Here is a 16825-nt window from a genome sequence, read left to right on the forward strand (position 1 = left end):
CCCCCAGTCCTTTGTTTAAATGCGGATGTCCCGGAGCTAGTGGGGGGGGGGGGGGTGAATGAAATAAACCAAGGTGTCTATTAAGCACAGCCAAATATTTTTGGCGATTTGAACTGCAACAATTATTTGGAGATTCTCTCAACTCACTGTCTCTCGATGGCTTCTTTATTACAGTCGCGGGCACCCTCATGCCTAGCATGCCTTCGCAGGACGACAAATAGTTTTGGTGATGGGCTTCTATTCTCAAGTAGCCAGCAGGTTCGAGGGAAGAAGAAGCTTGCGAAAGAAAAAGATCACAACGTTACCGTTCAGTTACTGAAACCTGTGGTAGGAATTGGCAGAAAGGGCAAGTTTGCCTTGCATCTACTCGAGGACTTTAAGTTTCACCCACTAATTTCAATATAGGAAGAATTGTTCAAGTTCCTCCCGGATTGATGCGAAATAAATTGTATGGCAAGGGATTTGCTGTATATGTGACACCTGGAGAATCTGGAGAAAGGGGCTTGAGGAAACTCGTCTCTCCTCCTGATAGTACTTTCGGCAAGCGCAAAATCAGAATAGAGCAGGTACAAAATCAGGAGAAGCCAGACAAATTCCCTAGCGGAGAACGTCGACTGAATCTCAAGAAGGTGGTTGAGCTTGAATTACTGAGCGTACGTATACCTCGATTTTTCCACAAATTAGAAGACAAGATTTGCTGACTGGCTGTGAATAGCCCCAACGCTCCACTGCTATCTTATCCGATTTAATGCCACCTTACATAGAATTCTTCGAAACAGCCATCACCATTGCCCCTCCACCAGTAAAGAAGGTCTCGCCATCTTTAGCGTCATCTTCCTCCGTCTCCGCCGCGGCCGTCCAGAATAGTGCGGGGAAGCCAGAGAAGGTACCCATCTATGGGTCGGTATCGACTACGGATATAGCCACGAAAATGAAAACCATTTTAGTTCAGGACTCTGAGGGAAAGCGGGTCGTATTTGGACCAGAAGATATCAAATTTGTCCAAGAGACAGAGGAGAAGGACCGCGTCAAACATTTAGGCATTTATGAGGTTGACATACAACTCAAGGGTGCTACTGATATTGTTCGAAGGTCTATCAAAATCAATGCACAAGATTAGAGCTAACGATGAGATCAACGGATGTTGAAAAGGCTTTGAAAGATACCTATATATTAAGCCTTGTTTATAGATGTAACACTACATACACATTACCCAATCGGGGAAGAGAGTATAAAGGCATCATTCGATTTCGATCATGCATCATGAGCTGAGGGATAAAGTTCAATGAGAATACAGAGTTAGTTCGAACCTGAGGGGTCCAGCTGTAAATATTTGATTCCAGGAGACAAGTCGTTGGCCGTAAAAAATCGGTCCATCCGTCAATGCATACAGTCAGTGTCTAGTCGTCTGACTCCTTTCCACTCTTGAAAATGGCTTGTCTTTACATTACACTCAACATCAGCGTTGAAAATATTTATGCGCTACATCCTCACACAGTCGCGGTAGGTATGATCTTACAATGAGCTATCTAGTCGAGTATAACTCCGTATGCTATGACGGGAAAAGAGTTTCGCTTCTCTTGGTTGCAGGCCTAAGAAAGTGAATAAGCCCGAGGGGCAGAAGAATGCAAACAAAGATGCATGATGATCGGAGGATCTCGCCGTAGTTTCTTCGGTAAGTGATATTATTGCCATGGTTATGAGGTCAATTTCACCAGCTACCCCACTTGCAACAACTTGATCAGATTGTACTTGAATAATATGTGAAGTTTACGTTGGTATCATGCCTCACTAACCTTTTTATAACCATCGTAAATATTGGCTTCAGTTGACCTTATTAGTACTCGAGTTTATTTATTACTTACTAATTTTGATAAAAACATTAACTAAAAGTAAGTGGGAAGAAAGAAGTAAAAGGTACGTACGTCACGTCACATCGCATCACATTCACCAAAGGTCCAACTCGGGGTTCCATATCTTTTTGTCTGCAAGACCAATGAATGCCAACAAATTGATATGTTGAGGATTCTATTTGGAAACAACCACCCCACCATTAGCGTCATTTTAAATGTGACGGTATCGGTCCTGAAAGCCAAAAATACTCCACCCCTCTCGAAGACTTTCTACTAAAGAAAACCTTTTCCATCTTGATCAATTATTTTGACTCTTTATTGACTCTTTTTCCCCAAATCTCAGATACCCCTTTTTGAAATCACCACAACTTTCAAATACATATACACATTTACAATCGAAAATATGGGTTGCACAGACGTTCTCAGCCGAAAGTCCGGAGTCATCGTTGGAGATGATGTCCTCAAGCTTTTCAACTATGCTCAAGAGCACAACTTTGCTATTCCAGCTATTGTATGTTACGCCAGCAACGAAAGATCATCGTGAAGGATAACAACTAATAATGACAGAACGTTACCTCTTCCTCAACCGTCGTAGCATCCCTCGAAGCTGCCCGCGATGCCAAATCCCCAATTATCCTCCAAATGTCCCAAGGTGGTGCCGCTTACTTCGCTGGAAAGGTTAGAAAACCTTCACTCAACCAAACATGCAATAACTAATTTCTGAATAGGGTGTTGCCAACGGTAACCAAGAGGCATCCATCGCTGGTGGTATTGCCGGTGCCCACTACATCCGTGCTCTTGCTCCAGCATACGGTATCCCAGTTGTCCTCCACACCGATCACTGCGCCAAGAAGCTTTTGCCATGGTTGGACGGTCTCCTCGACGCTGATGAGAAATACTTCAAGGAGCACGGCGAGCCTTTGTTCTCTTCCCACATGATCGATTTGAGCGAGGAGGAGGTTGACTACAACATCAAGACTACTGCCGAATACTTGAAGAGAGCTGCACCAATGAAGCAATGGCTCGAGATGGTATGTTAACAAGGGATATGAGATGCCTGATAGTGTCAGTTACTAATTCATTTTACAGGAGATCGGTATTACCGGTGGTGAAGAGGACGGTGTCGACAATGAGGATGTTGACAACAACTCCCTCTACACTCAACCAGAGGATATCCTTGCCATCTACCAAGCTCTTTCCCCAATCTCACCATACTTCTCGATTGCCGCTGGTTTCGGTAACGTTCACGGTGTTTACAAGCCAGGTAACGTCAAGCTCCGCCCTGAGCTTCTCGGCAAGCACCAAGCCCATGTCAAGCAAGCCATTGGAGCAAAGGAAGACAAGCCAGTCTTCTTGGTCTTCCACGGTGGATCTGGATCTTCCAAGCAAGAATTCTTGGAAGCCATCTCATACGGTGTTGTCAAGGTCAATCTTGACACCGATATGCTATTCGCTTACCTCAGTGGTATCCGAGACTACATCCTTAAAAACAAGGATTACCTCATGACCCCAGTTGGTAACCCAGATGGAGCAGACAAGCCAAACAAGAAGAAGTTCGAGTAAGTATCTTCTGAATCTTTGACAACAATGTATACTAATACTATGATAGTCCCCGTGTCTGGGTTCGTGAGGGAGAGAAAACCATGTCCCAACGTCTCGCCGAGGGTCTCAAGGATTTCAACACTGCAGGACAGCTATAAATTTATTATGATGACTAGCGAACATTCAAGTTGCGTTTAAAAGATTTACACGGTTTAGGACATTGTTATGAAATACATAGCGAAAGTGGAGAAATGGTGGATGGGGCGGAGGAGTTTTGGTCAAACCTATAAATGCAAAGAATAACTCATTAGGAAACTTCCTGTTATAATTGACACGATTTGAATGAATGCATGCATATAAAGTTTGAATTTGATCGGAATACTTAGGATGACATCAAAGGATTTTCATCAAGAGAACAAACGGCGCGAAAGTTTCATCCTAATTAAGCGCTTTATCAGGTTCGAGTATTTTAGCCTCCAACTGTCCATTTGGCCGTCGGACTTTCCTGAATCAGGGTCAATGATTAGCAATAGCAATGTGAATAACATTTTAGTGGAATGTATAAGCCACATACGAAACGCGGCCTCGATAATTTTCTTGAGTAGTAATAATACGAGCTCACACTTGTAGGCTAGACATGTTTTTGAAAATGGTGGTGGTTAGTAATTTTGGAGGGTTGAATTCGTGTGTGTACTATACTGTAGGAACAATAAGTACATTTTGGGTTTGGGATTGTGGTTTGGGGCTGATTGGGTTTGCTTTAGCTGTCCACTTTGTGGGGGATGGTATGTGATGTTTGGAGTATGGATATGGTGTTGAGTTTGTGTGAGTAGGGAGTACTGTAGGTATGTGTTCTTTAAAGTCAAATATATTGTAATTATTGTATATAGCAGAGTTGTGAAGGTGTACTCGAATATATACGAGGTAGGTGATAAGTACCTGATACTTTGCATCTGTTAATGTAAAATAAGTATTAAACCAACAGCAACTCAATTTATATACTACTCCGTACTTTCCTGTTTTCTGAATCTGCAGGTACAATCAAGGTATTATCAAGTTTCGTATGGATCCATTCGACCAGTAGAAATAGGATCCCAAAAGGACGGAATACTTACATGAGTAATTCATTACCAACATTTGAATATTTTGGGTAGTGCTTCTGTAATCTGTAGATGACGTTCTCCACAAGCGAATGGGCCAAAGTATCAATTTGAGGGGCAAAAGTCAAGCTAAAAGGCTCCGCAATTCCACCAACCATTTCCCCCTGGTGAATCTACGAGTAATAAATGCCCTTGAATCCATCCGATCAACCAACCCATCCATACATCCATAACCCATCGCACCGTTGGTTGTGGACGTCGTACTAATATCACAAGGACAATCCTTCCTTTCCTTCTCACCATCAAACATTCTTGTTTCTTGTTCATTCACCCTCTTGAATTCTATACTTTATAATTAAATTGTTTTAAAGCACTATTCGTTTAAGAACGATCATATTCTTTCCACAACTGAACAAGTGCACCTCGAAAATTCGACCCACAATCTCTCAACCTCCTTGGTTTTAATCAGATCCACAATCTCCCAAAACAAATCGAAATATCAAACAGATGTCTTCCAACGAAGCTGAAGGAGCAGGAGTATCTGCGCAAAACAAAGGATCTTGGAGCGCGTTCCTCAAGTCGATCGCTTCATTCAACGGGGATTTATCTTCGTTGACAGCTCCACCATTCATTCTATCATCAACATCGTTGACTGAATTCTCTTCATATTGGGCAGAACATCCTAATCTATTCGTCGCACCTGCCGCAGAGCAGGATCCGCAAAAACGAGCACTCTTGGTCTTGAAATGGTTCTTGAGTACATTGAAACAACAATATGCGAGTCGAAGTGATAAATATGGAAATGAGAAGAAACCTTTAAATCCTTTCTTAGGAGAGTTGTTTCTTGGAAAGTGGGAGGATTCCTGTGGGACTACCGAGCTTATTTCTGAGCAGGTCAGGTATGTTTTCTTCTACATGTGAATAATGTGCCATCTCTAATCTTGCCTTTAGCCATCATCCACCTGTTACCGCATATCAAATATCCAACAAGAAACATGGCGTATATTTACAAGGATACAATGCTCAAAAAGCTTCTTTCTCTCGAACCATCAACGTTAAACAAATCGGTCATGCACTTTTGAGTATTCCTGTCTACAACGAAACCTATCTCATCACTCTTCCAAACCTCCACATTGAAGGTTTAATCTTTGGTTCGCCATTTGTCGAGCTCGAGGCCAAATCTTACATTACAAGTAGCTCAGGATTTACCGCCAAGATTGATTATAGTGGCAAAGGATGGTTATCTGGCAAGAAGAATAGTTTCACCGCTACATTATATCCCACTGGCAAAGAAAAGGAAACTCTCTATACCATCACTGGACAATGGACCAAACAATTCGAGATCAGAGAAGGTGGAAAGAAAAGTGATCTGATAGATACTTATGATGCAGATGCTGCACCTACCACTCCACTCATCGTTGCACCAATCGAAGAACAAGATCCATTAGAGTCGCGGCGTGCTTGGTCCAAGGTCGCAGCTGGTATCGCAGCCGGTGATATGGATGCAACCAGTAACGAGAAGACTAAAATTGAAGTTTTTCAACGAGAACTTAGAATAAAGGAGAAGAGTGAGGGTAGAACTTGGGAAAGAAGATATTTCACCAAGATGGAAAATTGTCCAATCTTGCAAAAATTGTCTCCATGTATCCAATTATCAGCAGATGAGGATAAAACTGGTGGAATTTGGAGATTTGATGAGACGAAGGCTTCCAAACATGTGAGATCGGAACAAACTCTACAACCTCAACAAATAAATGTACAAGTTCCGGTTGCTTGATTACAAAGTATGATGGAAGTGGTGTATAATGAAGGTGGTGCATGATGAAGGCGGCGGCTGCTTGAGCTATACTCGTTCACTTCAAGATATGATGACGAGGTGAATAATGACGTAACTAAGGATTGGATTGTTGATGAAATGAATATCTCGAATTGAGAATTGGTATATGTGTGGCTGTAGTCATTTTTGGATGGGAGAGGGAAGTGATGGTGGTTGTACTCGTGCTCATCATAGATTCATGGGTGGAAGGAAGGATCCTTTTATACTATTAAGACTACTTACCAAGTACCTACCTAACGAAACAAGCTTTTTTATTGGGTTTCATGTAGATGAGATGATGAGATAAAATGAGTTGAGATGAGTTGAGTTATTGGGAAAGTAATGAGAATTTTAGAGTTAATATTAGGTATATAAGTCTTGTGAAATTTAATTGGGTTGTTTTGAAGGTGGGTGTGGATGTAGGGATGACTGATGTTATGATATTGTGATATGATGGGGTAGAAGAGTGATATAAAAGGGTTATAAGATTATAAAATCTTGATATTTATTTAATAATAATATTATATATATTGTATTAAACTTATATATTCTTAATCTTTAATGAATTTTTTAAAAATCTTTTTTTTTCCAATATTTTGGTTAAAAGGAATGACCTGGGAAGCTGATTGTGTGTGTGTGTGTGTTATTATTTAACGGCCAGAGGCCGAGGGGGCGAAGCCCCCCCATTCTCATGACATCCCCTCTTGGGGCAAAGGCCGCCAGGGAGTTACTCCTGGGTTTCTAATAGTTATATACATACTATTTCTACAGAGTGTAGTGATTCCTGAGCGCATTCCCATAGCTGCCGTGATCTTGATGAGAAATTAATCCTTCCTATTGGTGGAGGGATTACTTAGTATGAATTCTGCCGAGCTGCAGCCGGTCCGCCTAAAACCCCATGACCTTCTTAGCGCCTCCACAATTGATTATATAAGCTTTTTTTTTTTTTTTTTTTTTTTTTTTTCTTACAAAGGAAATACAGGTTTTATGGTCAATTTTGATTGTCTGTTAGGGTAGCTCTGCGACCTGGGGTCTCACAGCGAGTGAATGGGGCCCTTTAAGATTGGGGGGGGAGGGAGGTGGAGGGGACATATGTTGGTATAGAATCCGTTCGCTTTCGTCCAGTTTGCTAATACCTCAGCACCTTCGTAGGTACCGCAGAGGAACGGAAGAATATCGGCAGGTTTCCCTTTAGGCCGGGGGTGGTTTCTTTTGGCGATACTGCAGAAGAAGAAGTGTACTGGGGATTTACGGGCTCCACATCTGCAAAGCAGTTGTGCGTCTTGATGTAGGAAACGTTCGTGGTACGATGCGAAGTCTCCATGGCCTGAGCGGATAGCTATTAGGCGACCTAGGAAGGGTCTAGGGAGAGAGAGTTCTTTTGGGTTCCTTGGTGAGGTAAAGATCTCGAGGTCTCTGTAGGCTGTTGGGATCACTGTTGACCACAGCTGATTCATTGCTTTTTGCCTGAGTCCTTTGGTCACTCTTCTGAGTCCTGCATATGAGTAGGCCCCTGTGGGTTGAGGGAGGGCTGCCCCTGCCTTGGCCGCTTTGTCAGCCGCTTCGTTTCCTGCTACATCTTTATGACCAGGGACCCATCGGATATGGACTGTGCCATTGTGCCAGGTTGAGGCTAGTTGGCGGAAAGCCGAGAAGGTGTCCTGGGAGGATCCGGTAGATTTGGAGAGGAGTCTTACTTCCTTCATTCTTCCTAGTGGAAGGCTCCCTTCGCAGAATTTGTGGTTGTCTTGGTACCCTACGAAACCGCCACCAGTGTTGCCGTTTGCAAGTTTAGACCCGTCAGAGAAGATAACGATATCTTCGCGAGGGAGTAGGTCATAGAAATCGTTGAATTCAGTAGCTGCTTCCTGTTTGGTACGGCCATTGGGGCTGTGAATACGCTTCATTATTTCTGCTCTTGATTCATATTCTAGCCATTTAGGGGCTGATAGGGGATCGATCTGTTCCGAGGGCGGAAGAGATAGGATACGGCAGGCGAAACGGGTCTTGAAAGAGCCGGGGTCCTCTTGGATCCATTTAGCTCTCCAGGCGAGAGGGTGGTAGGGGTCCAGTCTTCTGGTTCTAACTGTTGAAGCGCGAGCTAGGTCGTCCAGTTCAATTTCAGGCGGGCGGAGTCCTGATTCACGGTGCAGTATTGCTATGTTGGTTGTCCTCCATACTGGCAGGATTGCTCTGGCACACTCTAAGGTAACCTTACTTAACTGGTTGATATGGCCCTCCACCTTAGTAGGGTGGTTTATTCCGAATTGTGTTCTACCTGTCCACCAGGTTTCTGCTCCAAAGTATGCACGTTTGAGGACACATGCTTCAGCGGCTTGCCGTAGTAGTCTGGGAGGGGCTCCTCTTATAGAGTTACCCAGGGATTTAAGAGCTCTGGCTATTACAATAGCTTTTGTAGCTAGTTCTTTCGTATGCCATTTGAAGGATAACTTTTTATCGAAGAGGATTCCGAGCCATCTAATATAGGGCTTTCCATTGGCAAGTTCTTTGATTGTTAGATCTCCCATAGTAATTGTAGGGGTAGTATCTGGGTTCTGTTCAGTCCTGCGTTTTGAGAAGTGGATGAGTTCTGATTTGCCGGGATCAAAGGTGATGCCTTCTGAGGCGCCCCAGGTTAGGATCTCCAGTGTGGTAGCGTTGAGTTCGGTGACATTATCATCCAGAGAGTTCGAGGCTGCTAGTATAGCTACATCGTCTGCGTAGCCGAATTTGATTGTGTCCTTCCCCATTTTGAAGATAGGGGCGATGTATAACATAAAGAGAATGGGTGATATAGGGGAGCCTTGTGGGAGCCCGCATTCAATGTTTGTTTTGGGGCCTGTGGTTCCATCTAGGCGGACTTGGATGGTTCTTCGGGTTACGAAGGAGGATAACCATTTGGTGAGGTTAGGGGCCCAGCCTTGTTCCCGGAGCCTCCGGATCAGGCGTCCGGGGAGGACAGCGTCGAAGGCTCCTTTGATATCGAGAGTGAGCAACGAGGCCGAGCCGTTTAAGTTAAGTGCATGTTCGACATCGTGGGTAAGGCAGGTGGTGAGGTCTACTGAGGATCTGAGAGGCAGGGCTCCGAATTGGTGTGTGGAAAGGACTTTATGGGAGATCGAGGTCCAGGACATTTGCCGGGCAATTAATCGTTCGAGTCCTTTGCCGAGGACTGAGAGTAGGGCGATGGGTCTGTATGATCTGGGCAGTGATAATATTATATTTGCAAATCTATGAGTCTTTTATAATATATCCAGTGAGACTACAAATATAAGTAAGAGTAACCAATTCTTACCATGCTTTCCCAGATACAAGATGTCAGTCTCAATATCCTTTGAGAAGGTTGCCCCCAGGCAAAAACAACCTTTCTACACCTATTATCCTGTTTGCTCCCTAAGCCTACCCGGTATCTCCATTGCCAGCTGCCTTGTACCCTATTGTAGACCGATACGCGCATCCGTCCTCTCGAGCCGTATAGACAGTGTCACTGTCGCTGCCATTATACGCTACGCCCCGCGGCTTGTGCACCGTTTCGCGTTACCTTGCCGGATCTCTCCTGCACAACAAGGCCGACCGTATCTTGCAAGCTTTGCTGTGTCTTAACTCCTAGCCAGGCAACTAAAAATACAATGTTTCCAGCTCACTAACCAAAGCACAGCCTGCAAAGTCCATTCCCCCAATGTATAGTTTGTAATCGATAATGCGGAGGGTTGAGAACGTATCGGATATGTGTCTCATAAGGTAGCTTCTGCCAGAGCTCATCCGCTGCCGTGATGTCTGCCGAATGCTTCGCAGAAGAGTGAATCTTGCTAAAAGCATCCCCCTCGTTCGAGAGTTCCTCTGCCGCCATAATACCGCTCTTGTACATTCGTAGAGCAAAGTGCCAAAAGCGTCCCTCCATCCCTAATCCACCCATACCTCCGTTGGCCTCAATAAGACTCTACCACAACCTTTATACATTCTCGATTACTCCCCTTAACCACCTGTAAACTTCCAATCCGGTATACCCGCAGATTGTACGCATTGTTGAGTCGTGAAAATTCTGCACGCTAGCGCCCCAGAGGTGCCCTGTCAATCACCGGCACAACGCTTTCCTTCTCAGGCTCTGCTCCCACACAGATTCGTAAAGGCAGTCCGCTTTGAAATGCTCCTTAAAGCAATTCTCAGGCTCTGCATCCCACTGCAGATTCGTAAAGGTGGTTCCGCTTCGAAATCCGTCGTTGTTTCGTTGATTGTCGGGTAGTTTTCATCTCCGTTCGACTGATAGTCCTCTGTTCCGGGCCAAATTCACGATACCTTCACTCCCAGTACCGCTCCTTTTTAAAGCACGACCTTTGCCCAGCTTCAGCCTGATTCAATCTTGGCTCTGTAAGAAAAATTACAGGTTCGTAGGATGCACCACGTACAGGTGTTGAATCATCGCATCCCCTGGGAAGCTGATTGTTACGATCACGGATCTTACAGTAACCGATCGTGTGTTTACGAGATGCGATTCCCACCGATCCCACCGACTTAAATCAAGTGGGAGCGATGGGATGATGGGATAGGGAGTACGAAGATCTATATAACTAGGAGGGATTCCCTCACTCTAGAGCTTCGTGCTCAAGATCAATCATTTAGTATACTCTACTATTAGTTACGAATTGCATATAATTATTGTCATTACTTTAAGTCCCTGCTTGACGCCTAGTTATTAACCACCTCGAGAGCCTAGAGCACTTCCACGTGATCTAGACGGCAAACCTCGTAACAGAAATAGGTTTTACATTATTTAATTGAAAGCTTACATGATTATGATTTAAAGGAACTAGAATGTTAATTATAAGCTCCTGGGAGATATCCATTTCAATTAAGAGTAGAGTAATGATGATCGGATCTTATGATATTATCAATAATCAAAACAAGAATTGATTACTTAACTTTACAGTACTCGCTGGGATATAGAACTGTGAACAACAAGTCTATATTCTCTGGCTCTTCTGGATCCAGCTCTTTTTCTACAACTGCTGGGGACTTGAAGATGTATAAGATTTTAAATAGCTATAAAAAAAGTAGTCCTATGTTGTTCTGGAGTTTGGACAGATATTTTCGAGTCTTTGATAATTAGTTTATATTTCAGTAGTGAAATTTTTCGACAGGTTAATTAACATGTTTTTGATTCTTCCCGCCTTTAGAATGTTAACTTGAATTTCTCAATTGGTGCTTTCTTAGCTGGATGAAAGATATCTTCAATAAATGATATTTTCGGTGAAATGATATTTAATACTTGGATGGTCCAACGTCATTCTTAGAAAGTATGTGAAGTATTTTGGCTGCCGAGAGCTCCAGAAGTCATAGGATCAATGTCTGACCTTTTCTTGATGAGAGTAGTTCATCATAGACAGTTGAAGGCTTTTGTTATCATGATTGTTCTAGTGATTTATACCAAACTATCTCGTCAAGTAGCACTTCTCTTTCCCTTATGGTAATATGAGCACGTTAAGCGCAGAGAGCTAGAAAGTTTAACCAGTCTTTTCCGCCAAATTGATATGGCAAAGTAATCTAAAGTCCTCCCAGATGAATAGACTCTTATCTTCCGTAAAGTAATCTAGTATATAGCAATTGGCACATTTGAACCTTGAAAAACATTCGATCTTTCATACCAGAAAAGCTAGCGACGTCAGCGAAACCTGTCGAGGACCAAACAACACCATAACCATTGCAAATGCAATGCCTCGCACCATGTCTGGCTGCCTCATCGCTAACATATTTCCATTCCATATTTGAATCAATGCCAGTGCAGTCTTGCTTCGCAAGGTATAAGTAAATAGAAGTAGCCTACCCAATCTTACAGACTTCCGGACCAAAAATTCCCATATGATCTTGAATTTTCAGATCCTTTGTCTCGCAGGCCGATCAATTCATTCTCACTAGCAGGTTTCGGTAATTTCATCCTGTTATAACTGATTGCACTCACTCTTTGCTTAACTCCGCAGATCCTAATGCTGGAAGGGCGAAAAGATGACCAAGCCCGCGAGTCTTTTGAGAGTCTCACTTTCTTCATCACTTCATCATCGCTAGGTAGCAGAGCTTTGGGAACTATTCACATACTTGTGGCAAATCAACAAGGTAATTTGTGAGAGCAACCTCTTACTCCGAAGATGTCCTAGGGAGAGCATTCAGCTCTTACAATTTACGGGACTTCTAGGTCATCGTACTTAAAAGCTCCTGGAGTTTCGTGGAGCAGAGACAATATCCTATCACATTGCTCGGACTGTAACAAAGCCATCTCTACAATCGACATGAAAGTTCTAGGGCCCAATAGCCTTCTAACAGAGCGGTCGCAATGAGCACAGAGATAGCCTTGTGGTTCAAACATCTTTAGAAGAACACATGTCCCAGTGAGACTCTTCTATGATTTCACTCATTCTTCTGTTAGATGTGACCCATTTTTATGCGATTGGAATGGCTTCTTTGCCGAAGTTTGTATCCAGTACCATATACGAGCAAGCTTCTCACAGAAGCTGTGTGTGCATGACGCCAATAAATACAATAAGGCCACAGAAAAAAGCAGGCGTAATGACGTTGCTCAATGTACCATTATCGTCTTCGGGCAAAACTATGATTTGAAGATCAAGTGCTGAAATCTAAAGCAAAACAGAAGAAAAATAATTACCTATGCAGCAGCGCTACGAAAACAGTCACCTACTAAAGAGCTAACAACCTGGCTTATAGTCTAGTCGACAAAGTAAAGAGTAATATGTATAAAGAATATCCATATCTTCGACACTCAGTCTTACTTATTCCCAAATACTAGATATACTTGTCACAACATCATCTATATTATCCATTTCACTCCTCTTCCCGATGCTAGCTACCAACAGTCATGATTAGAAAACTTACAACACAAGAAGCGAGTCTTATCCCCTAAATTTTCCTCCGTGAAAACTGCGATGATAGCTAGGTCTTTATCTTGAAACTTTTGATAGATGTTACACTAGCGATTTGACTCGATTCAAGGATTAACTGAACAAGTAACCCCATTTTACGGTTTATAATTTCGCGGACCCAGGGTTAGGATGGATCATCAAGGTAACATCAGAAATATTCATAGATGAATAGGAATTGGAAACAAAGACTACATCAAGAGATGCTTGAAACGGAGACTTCCATTGTCTGCCCATGTATAGATTGAAAATTGAAGGAGACTCAAGATATTGAGGACATGCTTTAAATTAGATATCGTTTTGGAAGAACACCCACGAGACCTTTCAATACGCCGAAAAAATTTATACATCGAGATATATAGACTGTATGAGTACAACTTATACTCAACCAGCAGCAATCTCCTCTTCCTGGTCTTCCCATTCTCCTTTCTCCTCCATCTCCTCATTCAGCTCCATCTCTCCATCCCCTTCTAGACCTTCACTATCCCATTCATCTACATCCATCTCATCATCATCTTCGTCATCATCCTCGCCACCCTTCTTATTACCAGCCTTAGCCTTCTTCTTTCTCTCAACATTCTCTTTTTGTATCTTCTTGCGTAGTGCCTTTTCTTGCCTTCTCTTCTCCCAGACTTTGTCCATTTCTTTGACTTCTTCCTTGGATTTATGAATATATTCGTGCCACATAATCTTTCCATCACATACGCCTTCTTCGACCTTTGTCATTCTTAGCTTCATCCTTGGTCCTAATTCCACCAATTTGATGGCCCGTTTTTCAGCACCACTTTTGACACCCTTGGCTTGTCCATCACGAGCCTTTTCCTTTTGGCGTTTATTGAGTATCTTGCGAGTGCGTGTCTCAACTACCTCGACTTCCGCATCAGTGTCAACCTCACTTCCACTTGTAGCATCCGTCATATATCCAGCACCGTCTTCTCCAACCATATAGTCGGCAATATCTTCCAACTTTCCAAGATTTGGCAAACCTTTCCTTGGATTTTTTGATTGTAAATATTTCTCTGCAGCATTCAATCGTCTTAATGGTCTTGAAAGACCTATTCGCTTCGTTGTGATTGCATAGTGACGAAGGTTGATGGTATAGGCGCCATCATCTTCATCTTTGGTGGGTTCTCGATTGAGAAGCATAACTCTGCGGATGGATGTTAGAGGTGTAATATTGGGAGAGATTGGTGGGAAAAGAGATTGAAAGATGGTGGTTGTAAGCGATTCGAGGTGTTTGGGTATCTTTTTGTCGGAACTCGATTCTGATGCAGGAGATATGAAATTGTTCATAACGAGCTAAATAGATCAGTTCTAGGCCCAGATAATTGATGTTGTAAACGTACCAATGGAGGAGTAGTGTATTCTTTTCCACCACCCTTGGGATGTTTTAATGCTTTTCTCACATCCTTACATAAAGAATATTTCTCTACATTGAAATGTAATGTTGGACCTCTTGGTGTAAGAGCAAGTCGCATGTTTGTATTTCCAGCCTCCGACCTTGAGAATAACATGAGATGACTGACACCCAAAGGGCCTGCCATTGTAAGGTAATCTCTCAATCTGTTTGCTCTTCTCTCCTTCAATCTCGATGCCGTATCTGGTTCCATCATCCGTCGAACATCCCTCACCAATTGACTAACACTTGGTCCAACTTCTCCAGCTCCAGCTCGAATCACCATGCTTTTCGGGGATCGTGAAGTCTGACTAGCAGGAGCTGACTTTGCTCCAGCTGGTCCATTATTGGCACCGACATGAGTGCGCTTCTTAGTTCGTCTTCGTGCCATTTTTGAGTATTGGATTGTATGATGTTATTTCTGTGTTATTTTTGTAGGACTTTCTCGTACTAATATTTTCTTAAAGGTAGAAACTTTTTTGCGCGGCCAATCAGATAAGCGGATCCGATAAGCTGATAAAAAATTATTTTCTCGAGAACTAACTTGACCGGTCTTCCTTCAAAGCTCTTCACACTCAGTAACACCATATAATCAAAAATATTGCAACTATATTGAAATCACTTATTGATTGAAGAATTTGGATCAAAATACGCCTAAAGTTTGGATCGACATTGTACAATCATGTCTTCGGTGAAGCGGAGGAAGACCGAGAAAAACACATCTTCGGGATTGAAATCGAAGCAAGCAAAAGAGCCAAAAGAAGCCTCCCCACTATCTTCGCCGGAGCCAACAGAGGAGAATCAGAACAATGAAATAGAGGAAGGAACGGAGGAAGAAGAGGTCACAAAGTCATTCAAAGATTTGGTTTGTAATTACTTTTCCGTCGAGAAAATGTTTACTGACATTTCCAGGGTATCGTCGATTCATTATGCGAAGCATGCGACACCTTGGGATACAAAGCTCCAACCCCTATTCAAAGGGAATCTATACCACTCGCGCTCCAAGGAAGAGATTTGATCGGCTTGGCAGAAACGGGAAGTGGAAAAACTGCCGCGTTTGCACTACCTATTCTTCAATCTTTACTTGATAAACCACAGCCTCTCTTTGGATTGGTTTTAGCACCGACTCGTGAACTTGCATATCAAATCTCTCAATCATTCGAGGCCCTTGGGTCTATTATCAGAGTAAAATGTGCAGTTATAGTAGGAGGAATGGACATGGTTCCACAGGCAATTGCTTTGGGTAAAAAACCTCATATTATAGTCGCCACTCCTGGTCGCCTTCTTGATCACCTGGAAAATACGAAAGGCTTTTCGTTGCGGTCATTGAAATATCTAGTTATGGACGAAGCCGATCGATTACTTGACCTCGATTTCGGACCTATTCTGGATAAAATCCTCAAAGTTCTACCTCGAGAGCGCCGGACATATCTCTTTTCCGCAACTATCAGCTCCAAAGTCGAAAGCCTTCAACGAGCAAGTTTGAAAGACCCACTCCGAGTAAGCATCAGCAGCAACAAATACCAGACTGTCTCGACTCTTATCCAAAACTACATATTCATCCCATTAGTTCACAAGGATACATATTTGATATATCTCTTGAATGAGTTCGCAGGACAATCCGCCATTATCTTTACACGGACAGTCAACGAGACACAGAGAATAGCGATTCTGTTACGAACCCTTGGATTTGGAGCCATTCCACTACACGGACAACTTTCACAATCTTCTCGCTTGGGTGCCTTGAACAAGTTCCGTGCAGGCTCAAGAGAAATCCTTGTTGCAACTGATGTTGCTGCTCGTGGGTTGGATATTCCTTCAGTTGACGTTGTATTGAACTACGACATGCCACAGGACAGTAAAACATACATTCACAGAGTAGGAAGAACCGCTCGTGCAGGGAAATCCGGACATGCAATTAGTTTCGTCACGCAATATGATGTAGAAATTTGGATGCGCATTGAGGCTGCATTAGGAAAAAAGCAGGAAGAATACCAAACGGTGAAGGATGAAGTCATGGTATTCAAGCCTAGAGTGGAAGAAGCTCAAAGGCACGCTAGGAATGAGATGAAGAATTTGCACGAAGATAGAGGGAAGAAGGGTGCAGTGTTAAAAGGAAGAAGACCTGCAAACGGTGCTAAAAGAGGTCGTGATGAAATGGATAGAGAGGAAGGTTAAGCAGGCACATATTT

General features: G+C 43.0%; 9 protein-coding genes across 9 annotated transcripts; 5 read left to right on the plus strand and 4 right to left on the minus strand.

Moving 5' to 3' along the window:
• Window positions 1-156: 156 nt before the first annotated feature.
• On the plus strand, window positions 157-1120 carry SS1G_06559 (predicted protein; the record flags this gene model as incomplete). The annotated part of the gene is made up of 3 exons (XM_001592268.1): window positions 157-350; window positions 410-653; window positions 716-1120. 3 exons carry the CDS (start codon window positions 157-159, stop codon window positions 1118-1120), a joined length of 843 nt encoding a protein of 280 aa, XP_001592318.1.
• Window positions 1121-1431: 311 nt separating this feature from the next.
• On the plus strand, window positions 1432-1645 carry SS1G_06560 (predicted protein; the record flags this gene model as incomplete). The annotated part of the gene is made up of 2 exons (XM_001592269.1): window positions 1432-1503; window positions 1568-1645. 2 exons carry the CDS (start codon window positions 1432-1434, stop codon window positions 1643-1645), a joined length of 150 nt encoding a protein of 49 aa, XP_001592319.1.
• A 611-nt stretch (window positions 1646-2256) lies between these two features.
• On the plus strand, window positions 2257-3553 carry SS1G_06561 (hypothetical protein; the record flags this gene model as incomplete). The annotated part of the gene is made up of 5 exons (XM_001592270.1): window positions 2257-2364; window positions 2421-2531; window positions 2582-2884; window positions 2943-3412; window positions 3463-3553. 5 exons carry the CDS (start codon window positions 2257-2259, stop codon window positions 3551-3553), a joined length of 1083 nt encoding a protein of 360 aa, XP_001592320.1.
• Window positions 3554-5002: 1449 nt separating this feature from the next.
• Window positions 5003-6272, plus strand: SS1G_06562 (hypothetical protein; the record flags this gene model as incomplete). The annotated part of the gene is made up of 2 exons (XM_001592271.1): window positions 5003-5394; window positions 5447-6272. The coding sequence occupies 2 exons, from the start codon at window positions 5003-5005 to the stop codon at window positions 6270-6272; spliced, it is 1218 nt and encodes a 405-aa protein (XP_001592321.1).
• Window positions 6273-7135: 863 nt separating this feature from the next.
• On the minus strand, window positions 7136-9445 carry SS1G_06563 (hypothetical protein; the record flags this gene model as incomplete). Its single annotated transcript, XM_001592272.1, has 2 exons — window positions 7136-7145; window positions 7350-9445. 2 exons carry the CDS (start codon window positions 9443-9445, stop codon window positions 7136-7138), a joined length of 2106 nt encoding a protein of 701 aa, XP_001592322.1.
• A 2434-nt stretch (window positions 9446-11879) lies between these two features.
• On the minus strand, window positions 11880-12071 carry SS1G_06564 (predicted protein; the record flags this gene model as incomplete). The annotated part of the gene is made up of 1 exon (XM_001592273.1): window positions 11880-12071. One exon carries the CDS (start codon window positions 12069-12071, stop codon window positions 11880-11882), a length of 192 nt encoding a protein of 63 aa, XP_001592323.1.
• Window positions 12072-12483: 412 nt separating this feature from the next.
• SS1G_06565 (predicted protein) lies at window positions 12484-12669 on the minus strand (the record flags this gene model as incomplete). Its single annotated transcript, XM_001592274.1, has 1 exon — window positions 12484-12669. The coding sequence occupies one exon, from the start codon at window positions 12667-12669 to the stop codon at window positions 12484-12486; it is 186 nt and encodes a 61-aa protein (XP_001592324.1).
• Window positions 12670-13621: 952 nt separating this feature from the next.
• Window positions 13622-15024, minus strand: SS1G_06566 (hypothetical protein; the record flags this gene model as incomplete). Its single annotated transcript, XM_001592275.1, has 2 exons — window positions 13622-14536; window positions 14584-15024. The coding sequence occupies 2 exons, from the start codon at window positions 15022-15024 to the stop codon at window positions 13622-13624; spliced, it is 1356 nt and encodes a 451-aa protein (XP_001592325.1).
• Window positions 15025-15315: 291 nt separating this feature from the next.
• On the plus strand, window positions 15316-16811 carry SS1G_06567 (conserved hypothetical protein; the record flags this gene model as incomplete). The annotated part of the gene is made up of 2 exons (XM_001592276.1): window positions 15316-15498; window positions 15546-16811. The coding sequence occupies 2 exons, from the start codon at window positions 15316-15318 to the stop codon at window positions 16809-16811; spliced, it is 1449 nt and encodes a 482-aa protein (XP_001592326.1).
• Between the last annotated feature and the right edge of the window lie 14 nt (window positions 16812-16825).

This window comes from Sclerotinia sclerotiorum, genomic scaffold (genome assembly GCF_000146945.2).
Source record: "Sclerotinia sclerotiorum 1980 UF-70 scaffold_8 genomic scaffold, whole genome shotgun sequence".
NCBI lineage: Eukaryota > Fungi > Ascomycota > Leotiomycetes > Helotiales > Sclerotiniaceae > Sclerotinia > Sclerotinia sclerotiorum.